The sequence below is a fragment of the Anopheles coustani genome, unplaced genomic scaffold (genome assembly GCF_943734705.1).
Source record: "Anopheles coustani unplaced genomic scaffold, idAnoCousDA_361_x.2 scaffold_12_ctg1, whole genome shotgun sequence".
Lineage (NCBI taxonomy): Eukaryota > Metazoa > Arthropoda > Insecta > Diptera > Culicidae > Anopheles > Anopheles coustani.
The window spans coordinates 893,019-911,551 of record NW_026525384.1 but is presented as its reverse complement, the minus strand read 5'-3'; the positions used below and the strand labels follow the sequence as shown (position 1 = coordinate 911,551).

Here is an 18,533-nt window from a genome sequence, read left to right as displayed (position 1 = left end):
AGGTGCGTTTTGCTTCAACCAGATACAGATCGATCAAAAATTGAACTTTTTCAAAACTGAAAAAATTACGTTTTTCTTTGTAAAAAAAACAAACATTCCTGAACTGGTAACTAGTTTGAACCTTTATGAATCCTATTCAGTGATAAAATCAACAATCAAGAGCCAAGTTGATAGAAAATTTTATAGTTTTCCGTAAGGGGTGCGTATTACCCCATCCACCGCTACATTTATTTCTTCTTCATCTTCTTCTTCTGGCGCATTTGAGTTTGCGGTTAGCTGCCAACAACTTTGCGGGTGCAGTTTTCAGCTCACGGAGCTGAAAAGTTTTTGACGTAAACTTTTCGGCTGTTCCCCTCTTTGCGCCAAAAACTTTTTGAGTATGCGGCTCGTGTAGCGTGGCTCTTAGAATGCCTAGAAAAAATCATTTTCTATCGTTTTGCAGAAGAAAAAAAATTTCCAATAAATTTCAATAATTTTTATTCGCGTTTCTCGGTTGATATCCCTCAAACGTTCAACCGGACTACCCGGGTAGCCCATACATTTTGTATGGGAGATTCCGTTTTCTTGAACTTAAGACTAAATATCTTTTTATTGAGATGACGGATCGATTTGAAATTTTCAGTGAAGATACTTGAGGGTATTTCCCAAATTATTGTTTAACTTTTATAATTTTAAAAATTCATTAAGTATGTTAGTTTGAGGTTCCAAAAAATTTCATCCGTCACATCTACAACCATTTATATGTGTAGTTCATATATTTTACATAGAAGTTGGCTTTTTCTGTATTTTAGTACCGATATCTTTACTCTTAGATATACCTAAATGAAAAAATGAAATAAAGATACACCTACTTGAAATTTTTTGGAATGTTGCATAAAATATTGTAAAAATTAATAAACTCTCAATCGCTTCATGCTATCTTCATGCTTCAATCATGCTTCAGCTGGGAACAGAGTTTTGTCCGTTATTTTATTCTTTTTCCGTCGGAAATGCTGTTCCTAGTAATTATTTTATGTGTCTGTTCGGTTTTATCTATTCTAAGGATTGAGTTTTTCCATAACTCTCACTTTTACTTAGCTTTTGTTGTATCTCGAATCACACACATAGTCGAATAGAAGCGGATCAATAAACGTGTTTATGGAGCACATTATCTGAACAAAATGATGTACAGTCAGTATTCGACTTACGCGGATAATGGGGACCAGAGAAATCCGCGTATCTCGAATAATGCTTGACACATAGTTTATACTAGGAGTTAAGAGATCGAGCTCTTGTGTACATGTATCATAGAATATAAAAAAATACTTTGTCCGTTAATATGAATGCAATACAGGCATATTCGAATAAAATAAATTGCAATAAACGAAATAAAAAGCGTAAGTTATGCAAATGTGTAATTTACATATTTGTTAACCTGTGGTCACAGCTTTCCGCAACCGCATGCGGTTGCGTTTTTGATCTGTCAAACGAGCACAATTTTTTGGCAAAAATAATACTTTAATGTTTGAATACACCACTTATATGAGCATACAATCTCATTAAAGTCTACTAGGTACAATATTTACTGTTGACATATAAAAACGCAAGAGTCTGCGGCAAGAATCAAACTCGTTTGATTTTTTAGTACAGATACCGCAAGGTCTTGCGTCTGCGGTGACAGCCCATGACAGCTCCTATCTCTCCCATGGGAAAAAACGTAACCGCATGCGGTTGCGCAAAGCTGTAACCAGGGGTTTAGTGTGGTTGTACACCTCAGGAATTTACATCGATGTTATAAACCCAATCTACTGTCAAATTTTGAAAACCGCGTATTTCCGAATCCGCGTATGTTGAGTACCGCGTATGTCGGATATCTACTGTATAGGCTGATTCGCACGTCGGCAAGTGCAAGTGGCAAGTAAGAAGGTAAGTGGCAAGTAGCCGTTCGCACTGTAGCAAGTACTTGCCGGTAACTAAACCACTAACACAAGTAAACAGAAAGTTATGAAATTTAATTTACCAGGATTTGATCTTCAATAAATAAAAAGATCGATCATTGATGCAATAAAATAATATTTCTGTAATATAAGTCGTAAGTTATCCTCTAAAAATGACGAAAATGAAACAGTCTTTGTTTGACAACTTGTATTTACACGAGTTGTCAACCAATACATCCACCTACTTGCCTGAAAAATAGACTCTGTTCTATTCCAGTGGCAAGTAGCTACTTGCCACTTGCTACTTGCTAGGTCCTGATTCGCACGGGGTAGGTACGCGGCAACTTGCCACTTGCACTTGCCACTTGCCGACGTGCGAATCAGCCTTATAGCATACTTGTCCGCGGGGGTCCACGACAGCCGAGCGGTAGCGCCGGTTAGAAAATCGGCCCATGAGCGCCGGGGTTCACCACCTCGACGGCGTGGGTTCCCAACCGAGACCGGACCCTCCCCTGTACGAGAGGACTGACTATCCACGTACTACAACAGGGAAACAAGTCTCGTAAGCCCTTAACGGGCATGCATGACCAAGAGGTCGTTACGCCAAGAAGAAGAAGAAGAAGAAGCATACTTGTATTTAATATTAGGCTGAGATTTTAAGACCTACACGTAAGGCTTAAATGTTTAAATTATAGAATTCGTGTTTCCGAATGAAACAATCCTATTTCTAAAACATTTTTGGAAAAAAGATTGAATAAATTTCTGAAAATTTCAAGCAATTCAGTTTCAATGATCAATGATATGTATACTGAAATACAGAAAGTTCAAACTCTTATCTAAAATGTTGCAGCAACAGAGGTTTGGGTCATAGATGTGAAGGGTGAAATTTTTTGAAACCTGTAATTAACATACTTAATTCCAATAAATTTCAATAATTTTTATTCGCGTTTCTCGGTTGATATCCCTCAAACGTTCAACCGGACTACCCGGGTAGCCCATACATTTTGTATGGGAGATTCCGTTTTCTTGAACTTAAGACTAAATATCTTTTTATTGAGATGACGGATCGATTTGAAATTTTCAGTGAAGATACTTGAGGGTATTTCCCAAATTATTGTTTAACTTTCATAATTTTAAAAATTCGTTAAGTATGTTAGTTTGAGGTTCCAAAAAATTTCATCCGTCACATCTACAACCATTTATATGTGTAGTTCATATATTTTACATAGAAGTTGGCTTTTTCTGTATTTTAGTACCGATATCTTTACTCTTAGATATACCTAAATGAAAAAATGAAATAAAGATACACCTACTTGAAATTTTTTGGAATGTTGCATAAAATATTGTAAAAATTAATAAACTCTCAATCGCTTCATGCTATCTTCATGCTTCAATCATGCTTCAGCTGGGAACAGAGTTTTGTCCGTTATTTTATTCTTTTTCCGTCGGAAATGCTGTTCCTAGTAATTATTTTATGTGTCTGTTCGGTTTTATCTATTCTAAGGATTGAGTTTTTCCATAACTCTCACTTTTACTTAGCTTTTGTTGTATCTCGAATCACACACATAGTCGAATAGAAGCGGATCAATAAACGTGTTTATGGAGCACATTTTCTGAACAAAATGATGTACAGTCAGTATTCGACTTACGCGGATAATGGGGACCAGAGAAATCCGCGTATCTCGAATAATGCTTGACACATAGTTTATACTAGGAGTTAAGAGATCGAGCTCTTGTGTACATGTATCATAGAATATAAAAAAATACTTTGTCCGTTAATATGAATGCAATACAGGCATATTCGAATAAAATAAATTGCAATAAACGAAATAAAAAGCGTAAGTTATGCAAATGTGTAATTTACATATTTGTTAGTGTGGTTGTACACCTCAGGAATTTACATCGATGTTATAAACCCAATCTACTGTCAAATTTTGAAAACCGCGTATTTCCGAATCCGCGTATGTTGAGTACCGCGTATGTCGGATATCTACTGTATAGGCTGATTCGCACGTCGGCAAGTGCAAGTGGCAAGTAAGCAGGTAAGTGGCAAGTAGCCGTTCGCACTGTAGCAAGTACTTGCCGGTAACTAAACCACTAACACAAGTAAACAGAAAGTTATGAAATTTAATTTACCAGGATTTGATCTTCAATAAATAAAAAGATCGATCATTGATGCAATAAAATAATATTTCTGTAATATAAGTCGTAAGTTATCCTCTAAAAATGACGAAAATGAAACAGTCTTTGTTTGACAACTTGTAATTACACGAGTTGTCAACCAATACATCCACCTACTTGCCTGAAAAATAGACTCTGTTCTATTCCAGTGGCAAGTAGCTACTTGCCACTTGCTACTTGCTAGGTCCTGATTCGCACGGGGTAGGTACGCGGCAACTTGCCACTTGCACTTGCCACTTGCCGACGTGCGAATCAGCCTTATAGCATACTTGTCCGCGGGGGTCCACGACAGCCGAGCGGTAGCGCCGGTTAGAAAATCGGCCCATGAGCGCCGGGGTTCACCACCTCGACGGCGTGGGTTCGAATCCCAACCGAGACCGGACCCTCCCCTGTACGAGAGGACTGACTATCCACGTACTACAACAGGGAAACAAGTCTCGTAAGCCCTTAACGGGCATGCATGACCAAGAGGTCGTTACGCCAAGAAGAAGAAGAAGAAGAAGAAGCATACTTGTATTTAATATTAGGCTGAGATTTTAAGACCTACACGTAAGGCTTAAATGTTTAAATTATAGAATTCGTGTTTCCGAATGAAACAATCCTATTTCTAAAACATTTTTGGAAAAAAGATTGAATAAATTTCTGAAAATTTCAAGCAATTCAGTTTCAATGATCAATGATATGTATACTGAAATACAGAAAATTCAAACTCTTATCTAAAATGTTGCAGCAACAGAGGTTTGGGTCATAGATGTGAAGGGTGAAATTTTTTGAAACCTGTAATTAACATACTTAATGAATTTTTTAAATTATTAAAGTTATACAATATTTTGGGAAACACTCTTAAGTATCTTCACTGAAATTTTCAAATCGATCGGATGTCTAGATAAAAAGTTATTTAGATTGCAGTACAGGAAAACGGAGTCTCCCATACAAAATGTATGGACTACCCGGGTAGTCCGGTTGAACGTCTACGTAGGTAACTTTGGTTGAACGGGTGACGGTTAACACGTTAAGCGCTATGCCCAAATTGCACTACTTTCCGTTCTGCCAGCAATTCGTAGAAACGCCGGCCTACCTAACGGGTTCTGTCGGTCCAAGCAGACCGACGCCGGCTTATGGGGAAGAACACTGTCGGCCCCGCGGGGCCGACGTAGCGCTTAACATGTTAAACACGAAATAAATATTCTACACAATAACAGCATGGTGAATGTGCAAGCTCATTTCACCAATGGACCTTATTTTACTCGCACGTCATTCTCCAGTTTGACAGTCCAGTGACTTCGCCATGTTGCCATTGGTGTCCCATGTGAAAGCGCAGTAAATATCGATTTTTATTTTATTTCGTGAAAATAATTCGTTTGAAATTTTTTTCAGTGCAAAAATTCAGTGCATCAGAAGCCAATAATAAGTTTTTTTCCATTTCAATGTCTACTTACTTTTGGCAGCGGCAAGCAGGTCCTTAATTTCTTTGATGATGCGTTTAATTTGTTGGCTGGTTTTTTCCAATTCTTTCTCATGTTTGTTTAAATTTTCACGAAAATCGGGACTGTCGATCAAACAGTCGATAAATTCCAACGGTTGTAACTTCACCATTTTTCTGTATCAACACGCCTAGTACGGTATGGGGATGAAAAATAATAATTGCAGATAAGCATTTTAAGGCGCACGTTAGTATGTAACAGAATGCAATCATATCCATGGATTTTTGCTATTTAAGTGATTGAAGTGGATGGATTGAACACATAGTCCCAGTAAATCATTTATTCACTGAAATTTTTGGAGAATCAAACCTTCTTGGGCGGTGGTGAGCTGTCTTATTTTTTATCGCAATGTTTTGCACACAAATACAAGTAGCAAGATAAAATCACGAAACACTAATTACATACAAGTTGTCATCGCATGCCTTACAAAAACAAGAATTGATACATTCAATGCGAATGTAAATGTAAGCGAATAGTTAGGTTATTCATAAAGGCAAAACAAAATGTTTATCTTGGGAGACAAAACACTTTAGCTATGAATTTATGTGTTCCTTCACTATGGCAGAACTTAATAACAAATTGCAAAAAAAATATTGAGTATGAATGCAAACAGTACATACGTTGCAACCTTATAATGATCTCTTTTATGCTTATCCGCATTAAAACCAGAGCTGTGTTGTTGTTTTCATTACGCCTGTGAATGTATCCAGCTGAGGTTTTTTCTTCTTTTTTCTAGAAACACTCATGCACTTGATGACATCGTCAGCTATCAATGCAAACCACACAGAAGTAGTTTGCTATCTATTTCCTAATGCATGATCCACTACACCAATATAATTTCACACAAGATAACAAAATGCTTTCAATCACGTAAAATGTAAAACTCTCATATGACAACAAATTCACAATACACATCTTTGTATGGCCTTTCAAAGCAACCATTCCAGGTAAACGTGTACCATGGGAAAATGGGACAATATGGAAAGACAAACGATTTAAACTACTCCCTTCTACACTATTAGCAAGTTTCCCTCTCTTATATCTCTTACAAAGAATCAAAAGCAGAAATTCTTAAGAAAAACACCTACAGCACAGCAATATCACACTCCATTTAATATAAAACAAGGAGCTAGTGTTGGCAGAATCGGGACTCGGAAGACTCGAAGATTCGATCCCTAGACGGATTCTAAGGATTCGAATCCCATTTGACGGATTCTAATAGCGTGACTACATCAAGCGTACCGTACAAAGACAATCAACAGACAGGTCGGGTCAAAGCTGTTTTTTGCTCCACCATTGTTGTGACAGTTGGTTAAAAAAGTGTTTACCAAAATTTCCAGCATACTTGTAGTATGCTCCGCCAAAATCTTCGCGAAATAGGTAGTTGGTAATTCTAGATCACAGTATCCATGGTCTTACGGATAGAAACTGCTCTTCTTTGTGAAATCATGGGATATGGACCCTTTTGCTCGCTGTGATTGCCGAAATTAAGTGTGTTGGTCTGCCTTATACGCAGCCTTCCTTAAGCACATATTTCGAACACCTCAATTTCTTGTTCTGTTGATGAAACATACCAAATATGCAGTTTTACTTCATTGTTCGTAAGAAGTAAACAAAATTTTAACCGTCACCCGTTCAACCAAACCTACATACGTAGACGTTCAACCGGACTACCCGGGTAGTCCATACATTTTGTATGGGAGACTCCGTTTTCCTGTACTTAAGACTTAATAACTTTTTATCTAGACGTCGGATCGATTTAAAATTTTCAGTGAAGATACTTGATGGTGTTTCTCAAAATATTGTATAACTTTAATAATTTTAAAAATTCACTAAATATGTTAATTTGAGGTTCCAAAAAAATTCACCCTTCACATCTATGACCCAAACCTGTGTAGCTTCAACATTTTAGATAGGAGCTTGCATTTTCTGTATTTCAGTATACATATCTTTGATCATTAAAGCTGAATTGCTTGAAATTTTCAGAAAATTATTCAATTTTTTTCCCAAAAGTGTTTGAGAAATGTTCAATGTTCAAGTAGGAATGTTTCATTCGAAAACACGAATTCGATAATTCAAACATTTATGCCTTACGTATAGGTATTAAAATCTTAATCTAATATTAAATACAAGTATGCTACACATCAATTTGTTCAGAAAATGTGCGCCACAAACACGTTTATTAATCCGCTTCTAGTCGACTATGTGTGTGATTCAAAGTACAAGAAAAGCTAAGTAAAAGTGCGTGTTATGGAAAATATCAATCCTTAGAATAGATAAAACCGAACAGACTTATAGAAGAATTACTAGCAACAACATTTCTGACGATAAAAGAATTAAATAACGGACAAAACTCTGTTCCCAGTTTGAGCATGAAGGTAGCATGAAGCGACAGAGAGTTAATTAATTTTTACAATATGTTATGCAATTTTCCAAAAAATTTCAAGTAGTTAAGTATTTACGAGCAAATATATCAGTACTAAAATACAGAAAAAGCCAACTTCTATGTCAAATATATGAGCCCCGCTACACGACCCGAAAACTCAAAAACTTCTCGGCGAGAAGAGGGGAACAACCGAGAAGTTTGCGTCAAAAACTTTTCAGCTCCGTGAGCTGAAAACTGCACCCGAGAAGTTTTTGGCAGCTAACCGAAAACTCAAATGCGTCAGAAGAAGAAGACGAAAAAGAAATAAATGTAAACATACAGTGACCGGCAGGAAAAAGTGCCCACTTCGAATTTTATTGATTTTCGCTCAATATTTTTTTCTCAATCCAACAAAATATACTGCAAGTATTTTTCGTATATTGATTTACATATTTCATATAAGATCCACTTATGAGTAAGCGAAAACAAACATATTTTGATTTTGAGAAAAAAATAATAAAAAAAAGTATCTAAAAAAACAGTGACAAGGAAAAGTGCCCACTTTGAAATTTCGAGTTTTGCATAAAGTTTTACATTGAGGGCTAACCAATTTATTGCGTTTTCATATTTTTCAGGTTTGTTAGCACTATTTCTGCCATTTATACACGTATGATCACGTGTTTAACTCATGTTTGGTTGTAAATATACAATTTGTTTATATTAGGTTTAGGTATCTCATTAATTTGAGTGTTACAAGAAATTAAATAGCATAAAATATGTTTTATGGCATTTATCTACATTAAAGTAACTTATTCAAAGCACGAAAACCACAACGCAGCGGTAGGAAAATTCATAGTTACATTTTAAACGCACCGATCGGTGGAGGATCGCCCTCGTAGAGGAGACAAGCGCGAAACAGATGCGCGCATGGACGCTAAGATCATTCGTGAGGTCAAGAAAAATTCAAAAGTAACTGTCAGGGAGATCTTGGAAATACTTCAGCCATCAGTTTTTGAAAGAATTATCCGTCGCCGGCTTGTTGCATACGAGTTAAAGAGCAGATTTGATAGGAGGCGCCCTTATATCAGCAAGGCCAATAAGGCCAAGCGTCTTAAGCTCGCTGAGGAACATGCTGCTGTGCCTCTAGACTACTGGATAACGGTTCTGTGGTCATACGAATCAAAATTTGAACTTTTTAATCGAAGATGGCATGAACGTATACAGTGCAGATCGAAGGAGGCAATGCTGCAGGTTCGCCACATCCAGGGCACAGTATGCCATGAAGGAGGCAATATGATGGTCTGGGGTTGTTTTTCGTCCAGTGGAGTGGGGAGCCTTGGGAACATTAACGGTGTTAAGATTGCAGATTACAACATAAACATCCTGCAACAAAATCTGGAGATTTCACTGATCCTGACGGGTCTTGAAGAGAAGTTCGTTCTCCCGGCTGGGGCAAGTTCCACGCAGCCCGGCGGGGCCAAGTTCGACATACTGCCAAGAAGACGAAGTCTTTCTTCCCGTCTTGTCGGACAAAACTGTTGAAATGGTCTCCTCAGAGCCCGGAAATTAAGAATTTGTGGGCAGTTCTCGATGCCAGGGTGGACAAAACTGATGTATCGAATAAAAACGACAATTTTGAAGCTCTAATGCGCGCTTGAGAAGAATAAAGTCCCCAAAAACTAAAAATCCTAGTAGAAAGCATGCCAAAGCGCCGTCAGCAGGTTGTAAAAGCTAAAAGAGAACACATAAAATATCAAAATGCATTTATTATTTCTTATTTTTATGTATAATAATGAATAACTGAAGTGGGCACTTTTTCTTGTCACTGTTTTTTTAGATACTTTTTTTTATTATTTTTTTCTCAAAATCAAAATATGTTTGTTTTCGCTTACTCATTAGTGGATCTTATATGAAATATGTAGATCAATATACGAAAAATACTTGCAGTATATTTAGTTGGATTGAGAAAAAAATATTGAGCGAAAATCAACAAAATTCGAAGTGGGCACTTTTTCCTGCCGGTCACTGTAACAAATCTCAAAAACAAAATAAACGAACATATGGTGATAAATTTACGTGTTTCTTTTGTAGTTACGGTTAGTTAATATTTTGTTATTTTATAGCTAGAATATCAATTATAAATTCACTATAGATCAGGGGTTCGCAAAGTCCGGCCCACCAACTGATTCCAAAATCTAAAAGTTTCAAAAAGTTTAATGATAAAGATTAAAATATTTTATTCTACCACTTTTTATGTAACTTGAGAACATCAAAATCTTCCTTCTTCATGCGAAGAAAGTTAATTATAGTTTCATTTGCTTGCTCTGCTACAGTATTGTCCAGCAAACGGTTGCCATCTTCTTGCCTCCGCACAATACGCCTGTTGCGTTGTTGCATGTTTTGGGTACTCAACTCGATGACCCGCGATAGGGTAGTTAGCCACACTTCAACAGATTATCCATCTTTTACTTTTTGTGTGAATTGAAATAAGATCTTGTTTGCTTTGAAGGAAGATTTTTGAGTTAACTGAAAAATCAAAAACAAAAACCTCGTTGCGCCGCAAAGTTTTGAGTTTGCGGCTCGTGTAGCGTGGCTCACAGAATTGGTACCACAAAACGCGGCTACACGAACCGAGAAGATTTTGACGTAAACTTATACGGTTTTCGAGTTCTCGGTTGGAGTTTTCGGTTCGTGTAGCGGCCCGGTATGAACTACACAGATAAATGGTTATAAATGTGAATGGTGAAATTTTTTGGAACCTCAAATTAACATACTTAATGAATTTTTAAAATTATAAAAATTATACAATATTTTTGGAAACACCCTCAAGTATCTTCACTGAAAATTTCAAATCGATCCGACGTCTAGATAAAAAGTTATTAAGTCTTAAATACAGGAAAACGGAATCTCCCATACAAAATGTATGGACTACCCGAGTAGTCCGGTTGAACGTTTGAGGGGTATCAACCGAAAAACGCAAATGAAAATTATTTAAATTCCTTGGAATTTTGTTTTCTTTAGCAAGACGTTAGAAAATGAGTTTTTCTAGGCATTCTAAAAATTTCATGCCGATACGTCAATGCAATCAAAAGTTAGAACAAAACAAAACTCTGAAAACTACCCGGGTAGGCGGTTGAACGGGTGACGGTTAACCAATTGTCAAAAATTTTCCCACGGTTTTCGGCTTTTTACATGGTATGCTGCGACCTGTCTGTTGATTGACTTTGGTACCGTACCAAAAAACTGGTAAGGGCTCCTTCCACGATGCGAGTATGGTAGTGAGTATGGTAGTGAGTATGATGAGTGACGGGTGCTTCGACACTCTTCATACTCACCAGGCACCCATTTTCATACTCACTACCATACTCACCATTCCCGGCATCGCCGGGAGTATGGCTGATATGGCTGACGACTGTCAAATGACACAAACCTGGCAGCAGAGGCAATGACATACAGAAGCATGGTGTAAACGAGGTTGAATACTTCAACATAGGGTGGCATGTTGTCTTTTCGGTCATACGTCCTAATGTGTCAGAGAAATAGCCACCGAAGTTTAAAAACCTTTTTTTTTCAAATCTGCTAAACAAATGATGTTAAGTCGTTCTATATTAAACAATTTATGTGTTGCGACTGAAAGTAGTGGTTTACGAGATAAATTTTACAAGTATTGTTATTAAAATATGTATCCTCAAACTAGAATAAACTATAAAACAAAGTACTAGATATATTTAGTACGACCGAAAAATTGCAAAAGCGATTGCAACTGATTAAATAATCCAATTCTTCCAAATTCCAGCTGTAATCAGCTTTAACAATAATTAAGAAACACCATTACGCACCTTGAAAAAAAATTGTAAACTAGTGTATGAGTCCCTCGTAGCCAAATATTTCAATGTTATGGCAAGCCGCACCCGTGGCTCGATCGGTTCGCGCATGTTGGTAGTTTGTCGAACTATCCGTGGGGCAACTAGCGACAGGATATAGTCGAAGTCCACTTTCGACATGCGCACGAATTGAAGCACCGTTTCCTCTACTCTGTTTTCCAAAATAGTTGTAAGGAATAGGTCATCATTCTGCCGGCATAAAAATATGTCGTTCATCCACATGCGATGACGGCGGCGCTGATTTTCAAGCCGATTGCGTTCTCGACGCATTCTCCGCAATACTTGGAGGCGGGCTAAATTAGTCATGGCTAGTGCCAGTTGTTGTCTGATGTTTGAATCCATTGCCACTGGTACACTAACGATTGCAAAACTTAACTGACCGACGCATTCAAGGCCGACAAGGCTTTCTGTGATTCCTAACCATATCTACACTATTGACCAGTATTTTAGCACATGCTAAATTTCAGGTTCTAAGCTGTACTAGAGCTTTTCATGTGTATTTAACGTCCACAACCGAAAGTTTTTTCATCGTTTTCTTTCTTATAAATCAAACACAAATGGTAATTGGTGAAATAAAGTTTATTTAAGAAGCTAAAGAACAAATTGGTAAATTCATTCAGCAATGGATATTAGTAACATGCGCTTAACAAATCACCCACACTGTAGCATTCTTTGTCGGATCCATCAGCTGGTGCGCCATCTGTCAACATAACCCATACCATTCTCGCCCATACTCACCTGGCTTCGTCCACACGGAAGCATACTCACCCATATACGGTGCGCGTTTTTGACATCTGTCAAAAACTCACTACTAGAAATCCGGCCCATACTCGCATCGTGGAAGGAGCCCTGTACGCTCCTAGTGTCAAAAACCGATTTTACTGTCAGAATCGAGCGATGCAAGTGTAATCAAGGTGTATAAATTAGAAGGAGAAGTCGTCTAGTGTAAAATGACATTTCATGACTTGACATAACACTTCTGCGGTATTCATATGGGTTTTGAGGGGGGGTATCGGAAAAGGATTAGGCTTTTGACATAACTCTTCTCAAATATGGCACCCCTTCCAAAGCGACATAAAGTCACCTTCTATATTTATACACTGTGCATTACATAAAGTAAATTGTGTCAGTAAATTATAATAAAAAATCACTGTCAGTTAAATTTTAACAAAAACATTGCAAATACTCACCAGTGAAATAGTTAAGGGCCGTTTCCACACAGCGAGTATGGGTCGGATTTCTAGTAGTGAGTTTTTGACAGATGTCAAAAACGCGCAGCGTATATGGGTGAGTATGCTTCCGTGTGGACGAAGCCAGGTGAGTATGGTATGGGATATGGTGACAGTCGTCCTGGGTATCGGCCATACTCCCGGCGATGCCGGGAATGGTGAGTATGGTAGTGAGTATGAAAATGGGTGCCTGGTGAGTATGATGAGTGTCGGAGCACCCGTCACTCATCATACTCACTACCATACTCGCATCGTGGAAAGAGCCCTTTACATTTTTTATTTGCATACACACCAACTTATTGTTATTTTTTGTGTGGTTTTTTGATGATAATGTTGGTACCTTTAAAATAAATACAAAAAAGAATAGTGGCCAACTCATAAATAAGGTGCTAGTACGACATGCGGGCACTTAAAGTGCACCAAACGGCAAAGAAACCTAACTGTCCGATTTTACTTGCGTGTTCGCTTTTCGGGTCTTCGCCCACATTTTGGTCCGTATCTCAGTAAAACAATAGATTTTGATTCCGTTTTCAATTTTCTTACATAGAGGAAGAGTTGATGAAAAGAAATGTATACGTTGAAGGTCAACATTCGGTTCCGGGAATGCTGTAGGCTTGCGGAAACAGAAAAGTCGGATTCAGACCAAGGAAAGATAATAACAAAAGGAATATCAATTTAACAGCTTTTATTTTAATTAATAAAGGAAATTTAGACTAACAGTTTCATTACCAATTCTTCGGCTTCATTCAACGTTAAATCCTTAGCCTTTTGCAATAATATACGTTTCTTTTTAGTTGGATGTGAGTCAGTTGATTTTTCTTTTTCTGAACAAGCTCCAATGGCAGATTCATCTTTTTGTGTATCGATCTCTCCATAAATTTTTTCTGGATCCGGTAACCAATCAAGATTGACGTTTTCATCACTGCTGAAATCTTCATTGAGGTCCTCTTCGCGATCTTGGTCGGCTTTACGTTTACGCTCTTTTTCTTTCTGTGCGTTTCGTTTAGCTTTTTTCAACGACTTATAGCGTTCCTTATCAGCTGCATCTTGATTTTGAAGTAGTAATCGAGCTTTTTCTATGTCATACCGTTCTGTCGCAGATTCTGGTTCACCCTCAGACACTGGCATGCCATCGGCATTAAACAAGGTATGTTTGCTAACGACGAATGATTTCTTGACCATTTTTGCTTTGGAAATCCGCTTTTTAGCTGTGCTCGCTGGTTCTACCGACATTGAAACGGTACAATTTTGTTGATCAATACTATCGTCTGCCTGATTTGAGTCGTGGTCCATGCGTTTAATTTTAAGAAATTCTTCTTCATCACTTTGTTCTTCAACGCTATCGCCGCAGTCGATATGAATATTTGTAGTTTTGCTAACAGAGTTTTGTTTTGCAGAAGGTGCTAACTTGTTTTTCATCATAGCACGGTTGAGAAAACGAACTCGAGGGGTAACGTTTAATCCAAGTGACCTGGCATATTCGTCTAGCTTAAGTTTCTCCAGTTGGAAAATTTCCCTATTCTTCATCAATGCGACCGATTTAACGTATGCTGTAAAGGCACGTTTGGCACATTCTTTCAGTTCGGGCGATTGAGCTAAAAGTGATTGAATTTTTACCAAAGGAGAAAATAGCTGACGATCATCGATTTTTATCTGTTTGATCGGTATTTTTTCAATTGCAAGCGACTCTAACATGACTGGTACTTCATGAGGTATTAGAACGAGTAGGTTCTCTCCGCTCGCATTTAGTCGAGCAGTCCGCCCGGCACGATGTATATACTGGGTGACATCTTCTGGACAATCCATCTGTACCACCCAGTTCACTCTAGGAAAATCCAGACCACGTGAAGCTACGTCGGTTGCCAACAAACATACGTTACTGTTCTTCCCACAAAATTCAGAATAGATTTTATTCCTTTTTTCCTGGTTCATCCCTCCGTATAGAGGTAAAAGCAAACTTGCTGGACGTAACTTCTTTAAGACTTGATAAAAATATTTCACCTGCTTGCAGGTAGCAAAGAACACAATGATTTTTTGTTTTGGATGAGTTCGTAAGAAAGACCATAGCACAGTAAGTTTCTCATGCAGTTCAACTGTCACGTAGCTCTGCTGCAGCTTCACAGGTGTTGCGATGGCTTCATGCTCGTGAGGAGCTATACAGCGAGGATCTTTGAGATTTACACGTGCTAAATCGCAAACGGATTTGGTTTGAGTCGCCGAAAATAGCAAGGTTTGTCTTATCTGTGGCAGATTTTCCAGGATTGCATCCATTGCAGACTTGAAGCCCAAATCTAAGCACCTGTCGGCTTCGTCCAAGACCAATACTTTCAAATTTGTAGCGTCAAAAAGCGGATTCTGATCCATGTGTTGCAACAATCGTCCTGGTGTGCTGATCATCACGTTAAGATTATGAAGTAGATTTCGTTCGTGTTTCAAATTTTGTCCACCGATAATGAGACCTGTTGTAATATCGTGATGGCTTCCAATCTGGGCCATCGTTTCAAATATTTGCAGAGCCAGTTCTCTTGTTGGAGTTATGATGAGCGCACCTAATCCATCCAAGCGAGTCCATTTCAGAGTATACAAGCGTTCTATGATCGGGATGAGGAATGCCAATGTTTTCCCACTTCCAGTTTTGGCGGCCGCTAAAATATCCTCACCACGCAGTCCGGGTAGAATGCAGTTACGCTGAATTGTTGTAGGCTTGATGTATCCTGCCTCAGACAGCCCGGTGAGCGTTTTCTTCGATAAAGGAAAGCTTTTGAATGTTGTCACTTCTTCGGGGTTGACATTGTTTTGATAAAGTTGGAGCAATGATTTGATTTCAGCTTCTTCTTCCTTTACCGAGAACTTCAATGTAGATCGCATAACTTGCCCACGCGATGTTTGACCTGCTTCATCGTGGTTGTTAGCATTTTTATCAAAATATTCACTATTTTTCCCCGTTTTACTAGCTTGAGCTACACTTCTGCCTCTATTTTTGGTTTTTCTCGCGAAATTAACGTATCGTCCTTTATTCATTTTCGTGACGACTCTAGCGTGTTCCAAACCGGGTTTATGACAAGCGTATTAATGACAGCCTCAGGATTCGGATGATTTGAAGATTTCATCTTTTGACGAATATTTGAATTCGACGCAGATTCGATACCAGTATTTGTCAGTAACTCAAGGTCCACACTACAGCGCGACGTCCCGTTTCAAAAGTAGCCCAGTTTCGGCAGAACAATCGCGCAAGCCAAGCGCGACAGAGGTAGGGGTTCATGATGAAATATGTATATACCTTCTACGGTGGGGCAAAATAAATTCGTTCTGTTGTCTGTCTGTTTAAGTTTGTTTTCTCAGTGAATTTCAAATGTGGAAGCGCCAAACTCACTCAGGGTGAGTTTGAACAATTTGACAACCAGGCATTCCTTATGTTAAGGAAAGGAAAGGAAGATATAAGAGGATTTTTTCCTTTCCTTTTCTTAACATAGGAAATGCATGGTCACATTTTTAAAGCTACGTTTGGTAAAAAGATACAGCTATTACCGCATTGCATGCATGGTCACATTTTTAAAGCTACGTTTGGTAAAAAGATACAGCTATTACCGCATTGACGGCAGCAGTTCGGACCTCTACGGCTAACTCGGGGTCCACACTACAGCGCGACGTCGCCTGACAGGAGCTGAACTCCATATAAAAAAAAAACCTTGCGCGATGTCGCGTGAATCGCGCTAGATTTTTTTTGCACGGAGTTCAGCGCCTGTCAGGAGATGTCGCGTTACGCGACGGTGCAGTCTGGAAAGCGTGAATGACAAAGCTCCCGTGTACCGAGGCCGAGGCTGTATACCCTTATTAGACGAGGGCTTTTTCTGTCATCTTTGCTCAGAATTTTACTGACAAAATAGGCTTTTGACATAAAAATGCTGTCTGCTCGTGTAATAACGCAAAGTTCCACAAAATGGGTTTTGCAGCAAATTGATCATTTTCATGCTTGAATTTAGCGTATTGTTCAACCTAGAGTAACGAACAAAATCGGTTGCAAACAACAGAGCAAAAAGTAAACAAATCGCCACTTTGACATAAAAATTCTAGTCGAAAGAAAATCGAAACTGGTCGTGCCCGGTTCCGATTTTCTGACAGCAATATTGCTGTCAATGGCCATTTGACACTATCTTCAACGTTACTCCAAGATTACTAGAACTAGAGGTCGTCACACGACGTCCAGACTGCAGCGCGACGGTGCAGTCTAGAAAGCGTGTCACAGCTTTTCATGTCTCTTTACCTTGTTGGTACTGATGACTAAAATGAACCAATTTTGAGGTTAGAATTGCCAGGTGTTTTAGATACACAGATAGGTGTTTGTCTTAAAGTTCCAACAAAATAGATTTTCTGATACAAGAATCGTATGGTTGGTAGCAGTCGATCAGTATAAATGTGTTTTACATCCTGGTTTAGCTGTGTTTTGTTACAGAATTGAAATCAAACGTTCATTACGAATGTTTGTTTTGAGTATCATTAATTCCCAGATGGCGCTATGTTTACTTGTCAAATCGTTCCACATAAACCAACCTTGGGAGTAACCTTGTATAAGACCAAAACAGGGAACGATTGTCAGAAATCAATTTCAATATGACTGCAACGACCAGGCTTTTGAGCTTATCTCTCTTAGAACCCACCTTGGTTGGAACTAACATCAAAGGAAAAGAGTCGCAGCATACCATGTAACGACCCAAAAACCGTGGGAATATTTTTGACAGTTGATTAGATTTTGTTTACCTCTTACGAGCAGCTATAAAAGTGGAGTAAAACTGCAAATTTGGTATTTCCACAGAGCAAGCAATTGAGGCTTCCGGTATATGTTCTGGAGGAAGCTGCGAGTGAGGAAGACCATCACACTTAATTTCGCCAATCATGGCTGCTCAGAAAAGCAGTTTCTATCCATGACCGCGAGACCATGGAAACTGTGATCCAGAATTTCCATTTACCTATTTTGTTTAAGAGATTTTAGAAAAGATCTCCAGCATACCGGAAGTATGGGAGCTATCGGATACGTTTTGCTCTATCGATCGATATGGTATATCGACCAACAAGTGTTCATTTTCAGGATACTTGGTTCACTAAGCAATCGTGAACGTTGAAAGTTATCTATCGATATAGCAGTGGATAAAACGGCTGTCAAACGCGAACAAATTTGTCGAGTAGTTGCTATATCGATAGATATTGCTATCGCGAACGCTAAAAGATGAACCCTATCGATCGATATACTATCCACTGCTATGGACCAGTCGATAGCGAGTTAAAATATCATTTTTAATGATGATACACTAAAAAATCAACACGAATCCACAATAACTAACACCAGTGAGCATCACAATTCCTTATTTCTAGCAAAATCACTGATTTTATTGATTATTTCTTTTCATCTGATTTCATCTGTTTACCAAATGTATCACTTGAGCAGTAAAAAAAGGATACTTGGATCCAGCTGGATG

The 18,533-nt window shown here is 38.4% G+C and overlaps 2 protein-coding genes across 2 annotated transcripts in view; both read right to left on the bottom strand.

The window, feature by feature from the left end:
- LOC131271215 (rho GTPase-activating protein 26) overlaps window positions 1–6,728 on the bottom strand; it is a 36,000-nt gene extending 29,272 nt beyond the window's left edge. Inside the window, exons 1-2 of the mRNA XM_058272609.1 lie at window positions 6,670–6,728; window positions 5,537–5,711 (exon numbers count right to left, since the gene is read on the bottom strand). Of these exons, the coding sequence (XP_058128592.1) occupies window positions 5,537–5,693 (157 nt within the window). The 5' untranslated portion in view covers window positions 5,694–5,711; window positions 6,670–6,728. The remainder of the gene's footprint in view (window positions 1–5,536; window positions 5,712–6,669) is intronic.
- Window positions 6,729–13,727: 6,999 nt separating this feature from the next.
- On the bottom strand, window positions 13,728–16,103 carry LOC131271216 (probable ATP-dependent RNA helicase DDX10). The gene has a single exon (XM_058272610.1). It carries the CDS (start codon window positions 16,078–16,080, stop codon window positions 13,768–13,770), a length of 2,313 nt encoding a protein of 770 aa, XP_058128593.1. The 5' UTR covers window positions 16,081–16,103; the 3' UTR covers window positions 13,728–13,767.
- Window positions 16,104–18,533: the final 2,430 nt, after the last annotated feature.